Raw genomic sequence first — 20660 nt, forward strand, 5'->3', positions numbered from 1 at the left:
GCAATCGCCACTGTTAAAGAGTTACCTTTAAAGGTGCAGTCTGTAAAATTATCAAGAGTTTAAAAGAATAAACAGATTATACCAAATACATATTGTCTTGCAGAGAGCTTTAGGAGGAAAAGCTGTAGCACTGGCTAGTGATTGCACACTGCTTATGACCTTCCCAACCCTGACCACGGGCAAAAAGTGACCCTCAGCACTGGAGGCTTCATCTCATTACTAAGCTGAGATCATGCAGCTTATCTATCTAATCGTCATGGAGGTCAGTTGTTGTATTTTTTGCCTTGCACAGTAGACACAAACAAAGGGTTCTCTAAGACTGACTAAGAACTAAAACCACCACCACTTCAGATATATAGCCACGTCCACAATAAGGTATTCAACATATTTCTCCAAATCTTGGGCAGCACTGTGGAGCAGTGGTTAGCACTGAAGGTCGTAGGTTCAAATCCACCATCTGGCCATGTGGCGTTTGCATGTTCTCCCTGTGCCTGTTTGGGTTGTCTCCGGATACTCTGCCTTCCTTCCATAGTCCAAAGACATGCAGTTAGTGGGGTTAGGTTAATTGGTGATAAATTGCCCATAGGTGTGAATGTGAGTGTGAATGGTTGTCTGTCTCTCTGTACTAATGACCTGTCCAGGGTGTAGCCTGATCAACAACTGAGTATTTTTATATTGTCAGTAAATGTTAGTGCATCTTTATTTTGGCCTTTGCAAAGTTGTCTTGTTACTGCAAGTTCCAACATTAAACTGATCAAGAGTGACTCAGTTCTTGATAGGTGAGAAAACCTTCAATTTGCTCTGCACAACTCATCATTTTAACAATAGCATCAAGCTAAAAATACCTACAGTCTCTTTGCTAACACAGCAGCTGCCATCAACTCTGCAACCCACTATATTCATGGTGTCCAAACTTTGTGAATCTGACATGAAGTTTAATAAAATAAAACTTTAGCAACCAAACTGTAAGCATAATATATCAAACCCATTATAAGAGAACATGCATAACATGGTAAAGTCCACAAGCAGATCATGGAGACAAGATTAACCTTAGAGGTAACAAAGTTGTCTTCCAGAGGACTCCAAAGCTGGCCTGGCCATTTCACGCTACCTAAATCCCTCCCACCCCTTGTCCCTTCAACAAGTGACAGACAAAATTGGTAAAGTGAAGCCTTGGGAACATTGTCTAATTGAATACCCAACCCTTCTTTACAGTGTGCTGTAGCATTCAGTTTCTAGCTCTTTGCATTGTTTAGAGGAAATGGGGAAGTAACAATAAAAGTGGCTGGGTTGAAAAAGGAGACAAGCATTCAAATTTGACAATTACAAATGTTTTTGTTTTTTAAATTAAAAATTAATCTGAAAGAGACTGCAAAGACACTATGACCACTTAAACAAAGAAACACAACAAAATTTAGAATTTGGTAAAACAAAAAAGTATAAGTCTAATAATTTTACCCAAAACACAATCCTATCCACAAGAAGGAGGTTACCATGAGCACCCTGCTTACACACTGTCATGACAATGGCTCTTTTGGCACTTTGACTCTCCTCCCCCTCACCTTATTAGGTACCCTTGCCTAACTGCTGCCAAAGTGGTGCCTAAAGCAAGAGAGAGAGAGCAAAACACGGCCACTGGGGCAAAATCATAAAAGGTAACAGCCCCTTCAATAAGTACAAACCACTACTTTGTTTAAGAGGGTCCTACATTTTGCAAAAAACACCAAACTTATATTATGATAGGTTTAAAGAGACAAGTATACACAGGGAAGGGCTACATTATTATTTATTAATGATATTAATATTCACTTAGCATACACTGTACCAACAAATTTGAGAGGCTAATGAAACTTCTCGGCACTGTTTTAATGAATCCAATTTGCTAGTTGACCTAAGCCTGTCAAGGTAGTGCCCCGTATAAATCCTGTCAATTCGAGGAGTCAACCCCAGAGTCTCCAACTAGGTTTATCCAAACATTACAAAATCACATGGACAGACTTTCGCTATAACCAGGGAACAGACATAAAGCTGTTTGCAAGATATGCTTGGTCTGTTCTGAGGTGTCTACACTAGTGCACTCCCACCACCTTCAGATGCATTGTTTTGTTATGTTATATTAAAATTAGATGCAGGTCCGGAAGCAGAAATCTAATTCATTTATCACCAATGAGCACTACAGTAGCTTTTTGGATTAACCAAAATGACAGAACATCATGATCTCTTAGGGGGAAAAAAGTTGCAATATTTAGTAATTTTGGTTATTTAGTCCCTAAAATACTGTTGTGCATTTATCCATACCACTCTATGATTCCATGTTCTATAAGTAAAAAAAACAAGCATGAAAAATATCTTCTAGTTACTTAATTACTTCATAATTATGCTTAAAGTGATTAAAAAAGTGCTTGATCTAAGCTGTGTGAGTGTACTTAAGAAAAATGGCCAGTAGGACAAAATTAGTATTTATTAGATGTATTAGATTTCCCCCAAATCATGCTGGAAATCTAATTTAAAAGATTTTTCCCATTTAAAGCTAACCTTAAGATGCCTTTGTATTTTTCTCCAATAAAAAGGCTGTGTGTTTTGTTAAGGGACAGACATTACGCATATCACTGTAAAATGCCTCTGCAGCATATTATACCCCATGAACTATCCACAGTCATTCACACAAGCATCTCTTGAGTGCCCCCTGCTAGTCCCTCTCAGAGGCCCTAAATAGAGCCCTCTTCTTATAATGAAGATTAAACTGACATTTGGATGAGTGGTGGCTATATTGCTCCAGAGTCTTGATGGGAAGAGCAGGATGGGACCTCAAGCCAAAATAGGATGGCTAACTAGTCTCTCAACAAACACAAGCTGTGCAGCATGTGGAAATCCATCCTAAACTACTTTGTTTACAATGTGTGATGCTGTGGAAATGGGCAAAGTGTTACAGATGGTGGCCCATCAGCCTCGGCACAGCAGGTGAAAGAGGCCAACAAAGTCAAGCAGAGCTCTAAGGGCCACATCAGGCACTTCTGAGAAGGTTGATCTTGCCAAGGAGAGGTTATAAACTCATTAATCATTGTTTCTCAACCACACCAGACAACCAATTATCAGCTTCTGCAATCAGATTTATCACTTAACAGTAGATAAGACACCTGAACTGGAAATGTATAAAGTGAGGCAGGGGAAGCGAAAAAGGAGTGCACTTGTCCTAGAAATTCTCTGTGTCAGTTTAAAAATACTTGGATGCACACTTCTCTGGCACATTTAAGAGAAGAGGCTGCAGCCAGAAAACAGCATCTTCTGCACCTTCTAATTTATTTGAAATGTTTGATTTGAAAACGCGTTTGGCCTGACACTGTACTCTATATCTTTCCTGTGACAGCGAGCCTGTGATCAGCTTGTCGTCCAGTTTGTACAGACAGATTGTGACTGCATGCTACCTCTCAGGGGACCCAAGTCTGCAAATAGTTGGCCCACATGAGAGGGAGCAGGAGGGCATAAAACACATGCAGAGGTTGGAGGATGTTGTGCTCCATCTTTAAATAATCCAATTAGAGCTAAATGATAATCAGCGAGTGCCTAGGATTAGAGACTCAGGTGGCTGCAGTCATACTACAGCAGCAGAATCAGCAGCACCTGTGAATGACTCATTTCTCAGAAGCAAAAAACTATTGAGCGCCTCTGTGAGCAGGATTCAGCCACACAGTGAAGCAATTTAGGATCATTACTGACAAAGATTAAAATGTATCAAACCACTTAGAATGAGGGCTGGGGATAAGGGATTTACATATTAAAGACAAATCATATAGCCTGTATAATAAGGTGTCTGCCTGAGCAGGGATAGCAATAACTTATTCCACTTTCTCCTGCAATGGGATGTTCTGCTACTACTCAGCTGTCTTCTTCTAAATGTTGCTGAACCTTGTGGTATGTAAAGGTGTATGTAAGCATACTTTCCCAGAGAGCTGCTCTCACCTCTGTCAGTGTCGTAAAGGTAGACAAACTTCTCCCACTTGTAATGGTCCAGCAGACTGAGAACAGCTCCTCGCAAGCCAGGCCTCATCTGGATGACAAACTGCACGTCGGCATCGATGGGGAAGCTGGGAGTAATGAAGGAAGTGTGCAGTGCCCCGCAGAAGGAGGTCAGCGTGTTCATGGACTTCCTGTCGTAGAAGCCGAAGATGGCGTAAACTCCTCGGGAGAACTGGGAGCAGACTAGTGCAAAAGACAAAGAACAGGTTCAGGTCATGGATTAAAACAAAGATTTATGCAAAGCTCCTCCTTATTTCAGGAGAGATGTCAACAAGAAGAGTGACATATTGCACATTAAAGTTGCCGAATCCCTGTGCAGAAATTTAAAAAATAATTCTATGTAAGGTTGAGATGGGAGAGAATTCTTGATGGTATTAATCGTGTGACTGAAGCAGCAGCTATCTGAATAAATGGGCCTCACGCGGGATGTCTGCCCCCCATGGCAATGCTCCGCTGCCCGGTGCCCTTCACTTATCCTTGCTGTAAATGCAACTGCTTGGGTAATCAACTAGAAATAATGGGGAAGTCAGTGCACTGGCCACAGCTCTTAATGGACAAATATCCTGGCACATGAGCATCCAAATGTGCAAGTGCTGGGCTGTGCTCTTGTATAAAAGATTTACAACAAGGCCTATCTGTTGCCATCTGTGGGCCTATGGAAATAAGCCACAGCCACAAACACTAAATAGACACAGAGTCTTACAAGGTGTTAACTATTTTATTTTATTTGTGTATAATAAATCGTTTTAATGGCACCAAGGAGGATGGAATGAGATGCATGACCCCTGCCCTAATGTTAGTAATAACTGAAGGAAATGTTGGTCAGTGCAGCAGACCTGCTCTGATGTTTCTGAACCTCTGCTCCACATAGGTCACAACACTGCTCAGTGAAGCTGCTCAGTATCACTAATAAACATTAAATGAGGTCATAACCAGCAGTTGTCAATAAAGACATCTCACTTGTCTCACTTAGAATTACTAAATAAAATGAAGGGACTAAAAGATGGATGATTAATCAAATAGAAAAGGTGCAACTTCAAGTAAAACAAACAGTAATGTTTCTTCATATTCAAGTCACTATTGACTGTTCACTTTTTTGGATCCATTTGAAAAATTAAACATCTAAAGGAGAACAGTCATGTTTATTTCCCTGTCAGCCCCTGCATGCAGCCTCTGCCTGTCTCTTTGAGGCTTTCCAGCGAACACCCTATCTGTTCTTACTGGGCAGGTTGTTCTGCCATACAGCAGGCTTCCACCAGTCAGAGTTCACTGTCTGCTCTCAAATGCTTAAACACATCTGTATATCTTGAAGTCAAACTCCCATCTAAAATATGCCTGTGGACAAGGCCAACAGCCTTATATAGCAACAACCTCTGCAACAGAGGTCACATAAGATGGTTATATGTGGGCACGCACAATCTGATCCTAGTGAGATGAGGAAATAGAGGCTGTATCGCATTTAGATCACTCAGAGCAGCTGAAGTGCAGGTTTTTAACTTGCCGGGAACGTTCCGTTTTATAGAAAGAAGCTTTGATTACGACATAAGCTGCTGAAAGAATATAAATAACAGCAAATCACATTAGTAAACTGTATAAATAAACAAGTAATTTGTACATCTTCCAAAATTAAGCATAATTTATTGCAAAGAAACAGCTGGTGGCCTATTCCACTCGTCAGGATTCATGATGCACATTGCATTAATTCATGCATTAAATCATCATGACTCATGAATTACTGATAGAAAACGTGGCATTTTTGTCCTTCAGTGGTGCTTTATTTATGAGAAAGTCCTGTTTGTGTTGTCAGGCACACGAGAATGCATGTGCATGACACGATACAGAGTCGTGACCTTAGACTTAACGCTCTTGCAAATGGTCTCACCCCCGCTAGGAAATGCAGTAATGCAAAAACAAAAGAAGCAAAGGAGAAGAGAAAATGCAAAGAAAGAATTCAAAATGTAAAATTAAAAGCTTCATAAAACACCTTCATTTTTGAAGAACTATACTAAACTGTATTTTACATAAGTGTACTTTAGAAATGATTGGTCAAATAAAAACAAAACACATTTTAAGATTTTATAACTGCAGTCAGAGTCAAATAATTTCACAGATCTGTGATTTCATGTGTTATGTGCTGGATGTTTTCACCATTTGCTTCTGTTCGTTTGACTTTTCCATTAAGACAGCCATTCAGTCACCCACACATAGTTGATGACTCGGTTCAGTCATCTTTCCCTCTCTCATTTTATCATCAGATCAGCCTGTGTGTGTCTTGGATGGCCACAGTGCACCTGTTATATAATGAAGGGGGCTGCTGCACCTCTGTTTTTGTGGATCATTTTAAGGACTCAAACAGTTAGGTAAAATTCTTCTTTTACTGCCAGAAAAAAAAATGTCAGAGAAAACTGATTCCTTTTGGAATCAGCATGCTTCACCTCAAATTACAGATTCACGACATCTTTCACAATATTCAGCTCGTGTTATTCATGCAAAGTAGAAAACAGCCGTAAATAAACACTTCTCAGCTCATCTAAAATCATCCAATCCTATTGGCAAAATGACTGCATTATCTTTTGTTTGTCAAGGTTAAATGGACAGTCTGTTCTCCCAAAGGACTAATGAAATCATATATTCGGGCTCATGAAGCTGTAAACACCAGCCAACTACAGTAAATTCCCCTGATCATGGTCAGAAATGAATTTACGCATCATTGACTTTATTACAGTGGTGAAGTGAAGCTATTTTACTGCTCTGTGCGTTTCTGTTCAGAATACTAACACAGGCCTTCTATCCATGATTAATATCCAACTGGAGAAATTCAGCTCTCTTCGCCCTTTGTCGACTCTCATCTTATTCATCACCTAACAAACACCCACATCTGTCTGTCATTGTTGCTGCGCTCTATTTTTTAGCCCTCACCCTCTGATTCTCTTCACCTTTCCAAGCTTAAGAGGTACACAAACACACACACAAACACACACACACACACACACACACACACACACACACACACACACACACACACACACACACACACACACACACACACACACACACACACACACACACACAGCAGCTCCAGTAGCACCAACAACACCGTCATGTCTTCTCTGTTTTTTATATACACGGTTTTTGCTGCAGAAAACAGGGGAGTCTGAGTCCATCATAAAACCTGCTGTTGGAAGGATGAACCTGAATGTGCACAGCAGAGCCGAGCATTTAAACTGAATTCTTAAAGTTCTATTGCACTATGGAAATAAAGGTGAGCTGCTGTCCTCACCTGAAAAGCAAACACAAAATGCAGAAAGGAAATTGGAGGGCTGATGCTGCGAGGAGAAGGTGAGCCTCACTGTTCAGAGCTGTGAGGTTTGAGAGGATTAGGTGCTACATTTGCACAAAGTCAGGACAACAATTTTACTTTTTGTGACAATATTAAATAACCTCTTAATGTGTTTACTGCTGCCTGGTGGGAAGTTATTTTTCCAACGTCAAAGAGCTGCGCCTGCATAAGCGGAGGAACGCAGGAGGCCTTCAGTTTGCTTTACACAGGGAAGTGAGGGAAGTCGCATTGGTTTAAGCCACATGGGGATACCTGTTCTGCCCTGTCACAGGGTCACATGTTCACTAAATGGAGAAGGCAATGAACAAAACACAACATGCAGCTGTGCCCGCTTATAAAGGACAGGATCAAAGAGAAACTAGAAACACTGAACATGTTCACCGACACAGGTGGTGTAAGAGGAAATGTCAGAGGATCACCAAAGTCAGCAGGCTCTTTTATATCAATCCATCAACTGGATATAGATATGCCTCTCAAAAGAAAATTAAGGGAACACTGAGATTGAATTGAACATTTTAGTTTTTTTTGTAAGTTGTTGAGAACAAAATGATGAACCAACAGTCACTGGAAACCATAAACATCAACCCTTTGAGAGCTAGATTTAAAATCACATCAAAAGACAAAGTTAAAAACTGAAATCATGGGCTGATCCAATTTCTCTGTGTCTGTGTCTGTATGCACTCCAGACAATGTCTGGGCATGCTCCTGATGAGACTGGCTGGTGTCCTGGGGGAATCTCTTCCCAGGGATCAGGGCACGAATTAGCTCCTAGACAGTCTCTGGCACTATTTGGCAGCTTCGGGTGCACCGATACATAACGTCTCAGAGGTTCTTATTTGGATTCTGTTCTGGGAACATGAGGGCCAGTCAGTGACATCAATGCCATCATTTTTCAAGAACTGCCTGTATACTCTGGTCACATGAGGCTCCAGCAGGAGGATCCAAGGGCCCATTGCACCAGCATAAGGTCTGACAAACGGTCTGAGGATTTCATCCTTATACCTAACAGCAGTTAAGGTACTGCTGGCTAGGACATGGAGGTCGTCCCCTGCCCCCATCAACCAAGGATATGCCTCCCTAGACCATCACTGACCCACTACCAAACCAGTTATGCTGGATGATGTTGCAGGCAGAAGCTGCAAGATGTCACAAAAATAGAAGTACTTCCTGCCAGTTTTCAGCCGAATGCCAGCTGAACAGTGCCGACCTGTGAGCAAAGATCCCACTAAAGAATGTCAGGCCCTCATGATATTCTCAGGGAGTCTGTTTATGACAGTTTGGTCAGAAACATGGATGTGAGTAGCCACTGGAGGACATGTTGTAGGGCTCTGGCAGTGTAGTTTCTCCACTGGTACTTTGCCGGGTTGATGAGCTTCCACGCCCGTTTCCAGCTCTACTCATGTATGTTGAGACATAGCAAATCTTCAGGTTTGTTAGTGGCAAGGACACTGGGAAAAGGCAAAACTAGAAAAATCAGTGAGGCAGGTTAAGGAGAGAGCAATAGTCTGTGATCACCACCTACTAAACCATTCCCTTTTGGGGGGGGGGGGGGGGTTGTCTTCTTGTTGCCTCCCTGGTGCACTTGTTGTCACTTTCATTTGCACCAAAGCAGGTGAAATTGATTCACAATGATTTCTGCTTCCTAACTGGATAGATTGACATCCCTGAAGTTATCACAGTATAACGAGTTATACTGTGAGCGTTCCCCTTTTTTTTTTTTTTAGCAGTATACATAGAACCAACAAACACTCAGTGACGCTAAGCTGAAAAGCAAACAGCCAGCATGCCTTTCTGTTATTCCAGGTAATATGTTTTCTTTGCATTCTGCCAGCAGCTGTGGGATGAGTCAGCTGGACAGGATGCAAACAGATTTTGTTGGAATTTTCTATCTAATGAGGTATTTTAAAACTATTGGTAAAAGCTGCATTTATGGTCACAAAGTAGCTCAAGCCCACTATGCATGGACTTATCAGTAGAGACTAAAGAGGTATAAATCACTATCTATACAGAGGAATCACACAATATTCCACAGATGCTGTGTTGCAATATCCTTGTATCGAAGATGAGAGTTGAATTCATTCAACAACAGTAAATTTATGCAACACATAATGTCAAAAATCCTGTAATAACTGTGTGAAGTGCATTCTGTATTTTTACCAATTAATACCACAGTCTAACACGTCTAACAATCCCATGTGCAGTTGTGCACAGGCACATTAAAGCACTCTATTTTTAGAAGCTTCGGCAGAAAGATGTGAAAAGGTTGAAAAGTCTGCAGTTCAGTTTCCCTCAGAACTAGTGGAAAGAATAAAGCAGTCTAGGTTTGGAAGCATAAGTGGAAGCGTGTCAAATAAAAGGCCAAGTCTGACAACAGATGTTTTAGGTCATAAGGCATAAATGCTACAAGAAAGTGGAAATCCTTTATAGAACTGTAGGCACGCAGTACATAACCACAGCTGTCTGCTTTTAAAGCACAAAATAGGAGTGTTTGATTAGATTTGTGGTGCTATCCTTTATAAAGCCATTACGACTGTTTGACCTTTCAGGATGCTGCAAATCAAAAGACTGTGTTTTCTTTTTTATTTGGACAGTTTGCTCCTTCAAGCATTTTTGAGTAAGCTAGAACATGTAGGTTATAGTGAAGGGCGCGCCAGAAAGCAGAACTCAGCAAACCAGTTTTCACTTTCATGTCTGAAAATGAAAGGCAAGGGTTGTAAGACAGACTCTGCTGTTGCACTTTTAGGTTTGCATTTTCACCTGAATCACAGCAAGTTTATGTCATACAATTTTCTGTAGACACAGTAGGGCAGCACAATTAAAGAGAATTCCTATTAATATCAACTCAACATTGCTCACGGCTACTGCAAGCTGTAATTGTGTCCACCCAATTTAAAATCTAGCTATAGTGTCTTTCTGAAAGTTAGTCATCTACCACTTTGATCCAGATTGTCCAGAAAAACATTTACAGCATTATCCCCAGAGAAACAAATATGTCCTATTGACTTTGGTCGTAACCTGGCTTTTCCTCTAATGACCTTATGACATTAAACTTTGTGGTTTTCAGATGAGCTGGATGAGCTGACCTTTTTCAGATCAGACATTCAGGCATGTCTAAGCAGGGAAAGGACAGTTGACTGCATTTCACAAACCATCATGGTTTACTGAACACCTCAATTGAGACTTATTACATTTTTTTTTTTAATTTCACTGTTTTCTCCTCCGTGTTTATACAAAACAAGGCTAAAATAATTACGGGAAAATATGTTTAGCAAAGAATATATTAATAAATAAAATGAAAAACTAAAGGAGACGAACAAATAAATGAAAAATGAAATGGAAAGTAAATAAATAGGAGGAAATAATTAAAATAAAAATAAAAAAGCAAATTAAACTTCTACTATTATTTTTAATCATATTATTGATGGATATAATGGCATTTTTATTTTTATGGAGTCATTTGTTTATTTTTGGCAGTTTTGCTCCTACATATATATTAAAAATTCCATGGTGAAAAATGTCTATTTCCAAGCAATTTGCTACAGACTGTCTCCTCTCATGAAGAACTAACTTATCTCTTCGTCTACAGCCACCATCAATCAAAATATTAACTTCTTATAAACAAATATCTACTGACATCAGTCAGTTTGTATTTAGTGCTAATTAACAAATGCTACAATTCAAAAAAATAATAAGCTAAAGCCTCAGGCACACAGGCTTAGAGACTGGTTGGTGACCCTCTCGCAACCTCTGGTTGCCAAGGGGGAAAAAATGTGTATTCCCTGACCGGTCAGCGAGTGGTTGCTGGCAGTGAAATCGGTCACAAAGAGGGTGCTGCGTGGAAAACCTCCTTGTGATTGCTTTGGCTGCTAGCAGATTGTCACAGTCATCCCTTGTTTGCATGCAAACACTCACCATTTACTCTTCCGAGCTGTAGTGAAACTTCCAAAAGCACGAAAGTTTGCCTTTTGAGGTTTTTTCATGCAGCACCCTCTTTGCAACCGATTTCACAGCCAACAACTGCTCGTCAACCGGTCGGGAATACACATTGTTACACTTTTCACAGTTTCACTACAACTTGGCAAGTAGTTTGTGAGTGGTGGCAGACAGGTCTTTGTCTTCGATGCAAACTATGTGCAACCACAACAGTCTGCTGGCAACCAAAGCAATCTACTGACATATATCTAGGAGGTTTTTCGATGCAGCACTATATACCTGGGTATTTAGCGTGCTGGTGTTAGCATTTAGCTCAACAGTCTCACAGGGCCAATAGCATGTCTCAGTTTTTAGCAGCAGCTTAGGCTCTCTACATGCTTTAAAACACAGAGAACATAACATTTTGTGAAGTAAACTGTATTAGAAAATAATTCAAACATTGTGCTTGAAGTTTCTAATAATGACTCTTTTTGCTGCATTTCTGCAAAAAAAAAGGTCTGAACTAAGCTCCACTCTCAAAGCTTAACTTGTGTCGACCTGCTAGTTCAATTTGACCTAAAATAATCATGGCAAATGTTTGATATTGAAGAAAATCAGACTGAATTCACAGCGCACACATTTTAAATGATTCCCATGTTATGACATTTAAACTCATCATATTTGTATCCACCTTACAGTCTGCATTGTTGCACAATTCGTCTCAGTTGACCAACCACAGAGAAAGCACAGGGCATGATCGAGACTGAAGGCTGAGTAGGTGTTTCTCCTCTGGCAGTGTTGTTGAATGTTGGCTGGAATTCCCTCTTCTCTACAGATTACAGCTTTATAAAGGCGCACATTTTCTTCCAGTGGGTTAGCCCCCTGCAGGTATTCATTATACACAAAGAGCCAGGCAACACTCGTTGGATTAGCGCTAATCTGAGAAAAAGAACTGGAGATTGCCCTCATGCTAAAACATGACAGAAAGAAATCTGCAGCAGCAATAAACACACACGCACTGATGCTACTGGAGTATTATATGGATGAATATACTAGAATATATATTTTACTGCACTAATGTAAAAGTTCTGTTAACAGTCCACCTACACATCCTTTGCACAGACTGCATAAACAGCAAAGAACACAGTTATAATAGACAGGGTAATACAATACACTCAATTTAAAAAGGTTATAATGGTCAAAAAGATGTATAAAAAGTGCAGTGGAGAAGTTATGGATGCACAATTTACAAGCTCCTAACTAATGTGAAATATCAGGACAAAAATGTTTCACTATAGAAAGTAAGCATACAGAAAATAGACTCATCTATCAAATATGAATAGAAAACTAATGGGGCGTGAACTGTTTCTTGTTTAAAAACACCAAAACACTGGAGCAAAGATGTAATATTTCTCCTTTACCTTCAAGACTGAACGCTCGCACAACTAAACAAATTCATGAAAGCAGCCTCTCTAAATTATTCACTGCGCCGCTGGCATCTTTGGTTTTCTTGTGCATTATTCTGTGACATGCACAGCTTGTTGTCCTTGAATAATTTCAGGTAACATTTAACGAATAACGGCAGAGATATCAGAGGTAGCCATGCTGAAGGACGTTGTGTAAGGCTGCAACAAACTGCTGCAGCATCACTGTAGCTTGTCAGTAGTGATCACCGTCGCTGTGTTACAGCGCTGACATGTAAGCACTTTCTGATGCACAGGATGAAAGACTAACTGCACATCTCCAGTGGCTTGCCCCCAAAGCTATCCAGTACTGTTCTGCCATTTCACAGCATTATGACCGGCCACGGTCGACTGACTAAATTTGAGCAAAACAACAACTAAGATTCTTTCGTACGATCACCCTGAGCTCGTTTGGCCAAATACATAAAGCTCTTTTCAACGTATTGGCAGATATGTCTTTAGTCAACTGATATTTAAATGCCTCTATTGTAGTTATTTAGCATCAGCACTACCTTGTTCAATAGAAACTTAATGCATTTATGCTGCGTTATGGCCTATGACTCATGTCTTGCCCCAAAGCAAAGGACCCTAAAAGCTCGCATTAAACTAAGGGTCAAACTATTCATGTCAGTGAAAGTGCCTAGAAAGCCACATTGTGTGCACCCAAAATGACTCTTTATTTGGGTGAAATTATACTAAAGACATTATAAAAGCTTGTATGTATTTATATGCCTCCCAATGAATATGCCATGACAAATATGACAATGAGTACTTGTCAACTTGGTGCAGGTCATCCAAACTGACAGGACGCTGGCTGCAGTAGCAGTAACTCAGATATTTTTATCAGTGCGTCGTGATAAAAGGACATGCTTTTGGGTAAGTGTCTCTTTTTTGTTCAAGGGCTCCCAACCCGAGAGATTCCATTTAAAGCTTTCAAAAACAAACAACCTACTGGACAAATATGTAAGCAAAGGTGGGGAGTACATTTTTCATGGTGAAGTTTTAATAATTGAATTCAGACTTTCACAATGCTTTGAAGCCAAGAGTGGACTGTTTTGTCCTCATATGATCAGTGGCCTCACTGCTATATTAAAAAATAGTTTCTATAAACATTAATTATATCTGTCCAGAGTATGGCTTAAGATAGAAACTATCATGAACCACGCTCACACTCAGGCCAAACCATTTGACAACCTTGTTTCTGATGCTCATGCATCATTCATAACTTGTCCGTTTAAATGAGTTCTCAGAGTTATGATTAATTCAAGGTTGTTATGTATTGGTTGTTCACATTACAGTGTATTGCTACAGTAAATGCAGCAAGAAAGATATTTGCTAAATTGAAATTAATCTTTTGATAATACAAAATGTCTGAAACTGATGATGCTCTAATAACTTAAGCTGTACAAAGACTGGATACAGGGGGGGCACAGCTAGCTGTGCTCTCTCAATCACTAGTACCTATACTGCTTAGTAATTAATTAATCAGATATGGCATCAGTTCAAACAAGCTGCAGATTCAAGCTCTGTTGCATTCACAGCAGATCAATTCAATTCAATTGTGCTTCAAAGTGCTTTATATTGTAAGGTAAAGACCCTACAATAATTATAGAGAAGACCCAACAGTCAAAATGACCCCCTATGAGCAAGCACTTGGCAGTGAGAGGGAAAAACCACAAGTAAGCCAGCAGTCTGAGAGCGAAGTGCTCTAATGGGGTGATATGGCACTATAAGGTCTTTAAGTTAAGATTGGGTCTGATTATTTAAGACCTTGTATGTGAGAAGAAGGATTTTAAATTCAATTCTGGATTTAACAGGGAGCCAATGAAGAGAAGCCAATATGGGTGAAATATACTCTCTCTGGATCAGCAGATATCCTTCTCCACATCCAGTAAAGAGCACTTCAGGTGCTTCAGCCTGCCTGTAGTTGCTGCGCATCAGCAAGCTGCTTTGCAACCCACCAATTCAGGTTCTGTCTGACTTAATCAACATCCTATCTATTGTCACTGCTTTCTTCCCAGTTCCAATAAATAACCAAAATAAATACAAAATAAAAAATTACAATGTGTTATTTTTGGAGGACTTTATGAATTACTAAAGAAGCAATACATATATCTAATCTTTGTGCTAAGCTCCATATTTACTGTGAAAACATGAAAATGGTACAGATCTTTAGAAAAGAAGTAGAACAAGAATAATTCCCAAATGGTGAATTATTCATTAAAAGGGTATATTGAACAGCTCCTACTATTACAAATACTCAGTACACATACTCAGCTTAGAACAAGGTGACTTTCACACCAGGTGATCCTCTCCATCCAAAACATCCATGCACATTAGAAGTTCCTCCCCTGCTCCCCCTCCCTCTGCATCCTTTATATGCTAATACAGTGTGTCTACAGGTATAAACAAGTGCAATTTAACACATTTTAAAATGTTTTTAATAACGCCTTTTAATATCAACAAACCTGTACTCCAAGTAAACAGCTGAACATAAAGTCAAGCTGAACTGTACTATCCAGTAAACGAATGTTTAAGAGCATCGTATAAATGCGTCTATCTTACCAAACTGCTCCCGTTTTTACACATGTAACCACAGCCCGATGGAGTATTCAAACTATAAAGAAGTCTTTGAGTAAAATGCCAAATTTCCTTGTCCTGTCTCCCTATTCTTTCCTTTTTTCCCCCCTCACCCTCAACTCATCACAGCAGATGGCTGCCCCTCCCTGGACCTGGTTCTGCTGGAGGTTTCTTCCTGTTAAAAGGGAGTTTTTCCTTTCCACTTTCACCAATTGCTTGCTCATAGGGGATAATTTACAATATAAAGCGCCTTGTTATTTGGTGCCATATAAAGAAATTAACTCAAATTGTTCATTATTGTATGTGAATGAGTTTCTTTTGCTGGTATCGCCTTCTAAATTGGAGGGTGGATCCGGCTTGTTTGGCTTGTTCCAAAAATAGACCCTGCCTTAAAAATCCAGCTACAATGTGTAATCTAAATGTGTAGAGGGGGTGAAAATAGTATCACTGGTGCTAGAAATTTTTAAACCCATACAAATTAAATGTAAAACTGGGGAATATTTTTAAGGCATTTTATAAGTAAATGCATATTTGAAACATTATTATAATAATAATGGTACAGTTTTAATGATGTGGGTACCATTAGCTTATATCACATGCTAAGTCAAATTACAATATTATATTTTCACTGCATGATGTGGCTAAAAGTATTCAAGGTAACAATATTATTGTGACAGCTACAGAAAAATTTAAAATAAAATGATTAAAATGTAATCAGTTACATTCAGCTTTAACTTAGTCAACTGTGTGTCTTGTCTGTTTTTGGTTTAATTACATTAAAAATATCAGTGAAAAAGAAGGTCTGCAACCATAATGCTACAAAAGTAAACAAAAAGAAAAAAACAATTACACAATATTATGTGTGTATTCTAAAAGTGTTTTCAATATTTCACTTTTGAAATATCACAGTTATCATTGATACCAGTACATCTCAACAATCCCACGTACAAGCATTGAAAAAGTAAAATATCCCAATTTGGATGCAATGAGTCAAAGTATTCACCGCAGAGTCAACAATGCAGAAGAAAAAGAAGAGCAGGAGGAGGAGGAGGAGGAGATCTGGCTGCATGAACTGGTCTGTGCTGCATTAGTGGAACTGTACATTGCCTACACACTGAAGTGCTCTTACATTAGCCTCTGTCTGAGCAGCATCACAGTGGTTGAGTCATAGCAGAGGAAGGATAGGTAGCCACAATAAACACTCCTAATAAGAAACACAGTGCAATATTGACACCTTAATCAAAGTTTTCTTAACAACGTAGTCTCAAAAATCCATGATGTTGGTGTAGAAAAGCAAAATGCACTTTTCCAGATCACTCAGAAATGTCAGTTCATTTATATGCATTTAACACTCATGTTAATTATTGTGAATTAGGGAAAGGGAAAGGCTAAACACTTTAATTGATTAAACGTTAAATAAATGCTTCCCTGTCACCACATCCAGAAAGCATAACCCCACACTCATTTAGCTTAACTCTCCTCTTATTACCAGCTCTGTCTCCACTATCTGTTATCCCTGCCCTGACCTCAAGTCTTAATGGATATAACCTTCCCATTTCTGCATTTATGCACGCAATCAGTCCTGGCCCGCGGCAAGGTGTCACATCAATACATCCTGCAGCTTCACTCCAGCCACAAATTGGGTGAGATAATAAACACAACAGCACAGCGAGGTTCTCTTTGTCTGAATCAATTCAGTCAAGTTGCAATGGCTGGAAATTGTTTGCTGCAATTGATCACTGGGTTTTTACGAGTTTGGCTGTTTGTTAACTTTCATATCTGCAATGCAAGCAGTGAAAGTGGAATTCAGAAAGTTTGAAAATCTGCCATATATTAGTAAAAGAGGCTGAATACAGAGAAAATGAAAGCTTGGTGAGAATTGATTTTTCCATACTGGATAACACACACACACTATTGCTGGACTATGGCTTTCCACCTATTGATCCACACTGCCAATAACAGAGACATTCGCTATCAGGAATTTGTAATAGTCTTTACAGACTGACCCAAATGGAGGTCTGTAATGTTGTCCTGCTTTTTTTTTTTTAGTCAGAATCTATAAAGCAAACACAACAAGTGATGAAAGCAAAAAGTAATTGCTCTATTCCTTTTCATCTTTCATTTGTTTTATTTAAGGAGGGAGCTATGTACGCAGTCTCCAAGATCACAAGAAATAAGCAGATTTAAAATCTAAGTCATATCAGCACTTGCTAATATTATCAAAATTGACAAGGCTAGCTGTAGGAAAGCACAGCTATGACTAATGTGTAATTCTTGCCAGAATAGAAATGTGTCAAATCATAATCATCACATTCATTTGCTACATCGACACCTGCCAGGCAAGCAGGGCATTATGCAATCCAGACTACTATAATAAGAATTGTGTAGTTTGGTGCATTTTCAAGCAATTCCTTAGTCACCAACTGGCCTGGCTGGTCTGCATAATGAGCTGCTCATTGGTCTTTTTCAACAGGAGAGCACTGAGTTAAGCTTGCATCAGATTATCTGGTTAAACTGAATCCTCCTGATTATCAGCTTTTTTTTTTCTTCTTATCCTTTAAGAAAACCCTCAAGCTTCTTTCAGAAACAATGGGTTCAGATTTAGTCAAAGTCAGTTGTGGCTATGGACAAACTTTTAAGCCCTGATCTTGACAAGCCAAGCGTGTAATATTCATCCCTTCCTCGGCAGCAACTGCTGAAGTGCCCTTGAGCTGAGCACTGACCTCACAGCTGCTTCAGTGTAATTGCTCAGCAGCTGACAGTGCAAGGTTGTAGTCAAACCGGGCAGTGTCAAGGTGTGAGCGTGTGAATGTGTGTAAACCTGCGTCCGCCTGCAGCTTCTCCCCAAGGCTGCTCCAAGCTGGTTGTCTGTGAGTGCTGCTACACTCTCCAACAACCACATGACCTCAGCAGCATTTAGTATGTTTGAGAACCCTAAATGTAGTTGTGTTCAAATGTCCTTTCTTTTTTTTTTTTTCTTTTTCTTTTTCAGCCTTATTCTCACTTTATTAGGCTACTCAGACATCTCTAGGCAGCTGACAGAGTTTGGAGAGCTGCAGCTGATCCTCAAGCGTGACGTGTGAAGTGCAGTCGGTGAGACGAAAGATAACAAATTAATTCTCCAGACAGAACTTGGTGCCCTACATGGCAGATGAGAGGCTGGTAGACCAAATATGAGACCATCTTACACTTCACAGCTTACTATCAAGTGCATCATGTTTGCAGAGATAGCTACATGGACTGCAGCATGTTACGGCCGATACTGTGGGCTATTTATCCATCAGAGGGGGAAGATAGAAGAATCATCAACACTGTAGTGCTAGTCGAACCTAATGTGACACTTAAAGTGACTATAAAAGGATAAGTGACATTGAAAGTGCTCACATGCAGATACACTTAAGCAAGCATTTAGGACAAAATTGAACACCTAAGCAACTAAACAAACATTAACGGAATGGGATGGGTGAGTTAGAAGAGGCATATACCCATACATAGGCAAACAGAAAGAGCACATTTTTTTCAATATGCATCTTAATGAAATCTGTCAAAAATCTTAAGTGACCTATAAAGTGATGTCTCCTCACTTTGGGTAAATACAGCTCATCTTTTGTTATGTTTTCAGGTTTATTTGCCTAATTCCACAACTTTTGTTCTGTAGTCTTTAAAATTGTTAATACTGCCCCCGCCCAAATTCATTTTTTCATACAGTCCCTGATGCAAACTACTACAAACACAATAGCAGTGGGTTTTCCCCCCATGCACTTTCAAGCACAGTCATCCAAGTTCTGCTCATCAGCTTCTCTGGAATTACTGAATTACAAAATCACTGTTTGGCTAATTACAGGCCATCAAGCTCCATAATCCTGCTGGTGAGTTTTGGATGCCATGACTGAGGAGTTTGAGTATTAAGCCAGACACTTGGCAGGTGTCTGTGTTTATTCATATGCCATTTCAGCTCATAAACATCTGTGCAGGTTTTTGTTTGTTTGTTTGGGGTTTTTTGGAATGGCCTGCCAATGAGACTATTACAACAAAAATGGTTTGACATACTCCTCATGTGTTTGACTATGTTTACTTGAATATTGGCCCTGAACTTGCAGCACTTTTTGCATCACTTTTGATTACAATCTGGGGTATATAAAAAAAAAAGTCTACTAAAACAGGAAGGTTTCTTATTATTCTTGTGCAAAGACAGCCAGCTGTACAGTGAATAACTACTCACAGGCATGTGTGACGGAGAAACTGTTGGAGGACTCCAGGTTGTCAACATTGTAATTGAGGTGGAAGGGTTTCTCTGTCACATTCTGGTTGGTGTTATACAGCTGGACAGCAAACCTGAAGGCGCTGTGCTCCTGCACTGTAGAGCGCATGAACAATCCACCTACGGGAAAGAAAATGTCACATAAGACAGCGCTTTAATTAGTCCATCCCCAGCATACATAATACTGCATTTGTTCTACTTCCAATTCCACTAATAAGGAAAGTAGGCTACTTATTGCGGGATTGCATTATATCAGAGGCGCACATATGAGTTATTTTTAATAGGGAAACCAAAATGTGTAACACGTTATCACACGAAATAATGCACTGCAGATATAATTCGCGTTTTGACAAATTATATAAACTCTATTTTTAACAAACCGCCCACAAAGACGCGCAAAATCCCAGTTTGGGTTGCTGAGAAGTGAAGTTGACAACGAATTAAGCACAAAACCCAAAGCACCCAAAGCGACTTAAAGAGAGGTGTCCTATTTAGAGTATGGGGAACAAAAAAGAACATATATATGTAGTCAGCCCACCCCATTGAACTTACCGATGTTGATTTGGTTTGGAAACCCTGCCAGCGAGTGCCCCAAAGAATTCATTAAAAAAAGGACTGTCGCTATTGTGCGATGCCACATTTTCTCCGAAAACTGAAATCAACTCCTGGTCTGGATGTGACAGAGAGAAAGAAACAGGGAGAACCATGTACACGGGCTTGTTCGCAAAGAAATCCACAAGATGCGGCAGGTCTCTCTCTCTCTCTCTCACTCACTCACTCACTGTGTGCACCCACGTTGAATCTGTGCCAGCGCAACTGCAGCGCCAGCCCTCTGCTGCTGCTGGAAATCTAAAGCCAGTGTTTTATCTCAAAGATGGAGGAGGTGGAGGAGAGAGAGAAAGCGGATCTTCGGGTCCCTACTGTGGATAAAGACCACTGAAATGGGCCAGAGAGAGTGAAAGAGGGGAGGGAGAGACAGATGGGGAGGGAGGGAAAGGGAGGCGGGGTGTGTGTGTGCGCGCGCGCGCGCGCGTGTGTGTGGAGGGGGGGGGGGGGGGGGGGGCGTTTATCAAACTTGGTCTGACGT

At 40.1% G+C, this 20660-nt stretch overlaps 1 protein-coding gene across 1 annotated transcript in view; it reads right to left on the reverse strand.

Annotated features, from left to right (window-relative positions):
- The window catches only part of LOC115792478 (glutamate receptor 3-like), an 82187-nt gene extending 61852 nt beyond the window's left edge, over positions 1–20335 (reverse strand). Inside the window, exons 1-3 of the mRNA XM_030747024.1 lie at positions 20126–20335; positions 19535–19693; positions 3961–4200 (exon numbers count right to left, since the gene is read on the reverse strand). Coding sequence (XP_030602884.1) covers positions 3961–4200; positions 19535–19693; positions 20126–20213 — 487 coding nt within the window. The 5' untranslated portion in view covers positions 20214–20335. The remainder of the gene's footprint in view (positions 1–3960; positions 4201–19534; positions 19694–20125) is intronic.
- Between the last annotated feature and the right edge of the window lie 325 nt (positions 20336–20660).

Source organism: Archocentrus centrarchus, chromosome 14, assembly GCF_007364275.1.
Source record: "Archocentrus centrarchus isolate MPI-CPG fArcCen1 chromosome 14, fArcCen1, whole genome shotgun sequence".
NCBI lineage: Eukaryota > Metazoa > Chordata > Actinopteri > Cichliformes > Cichlidae > Archocentrus > Archocentrus centrarchus.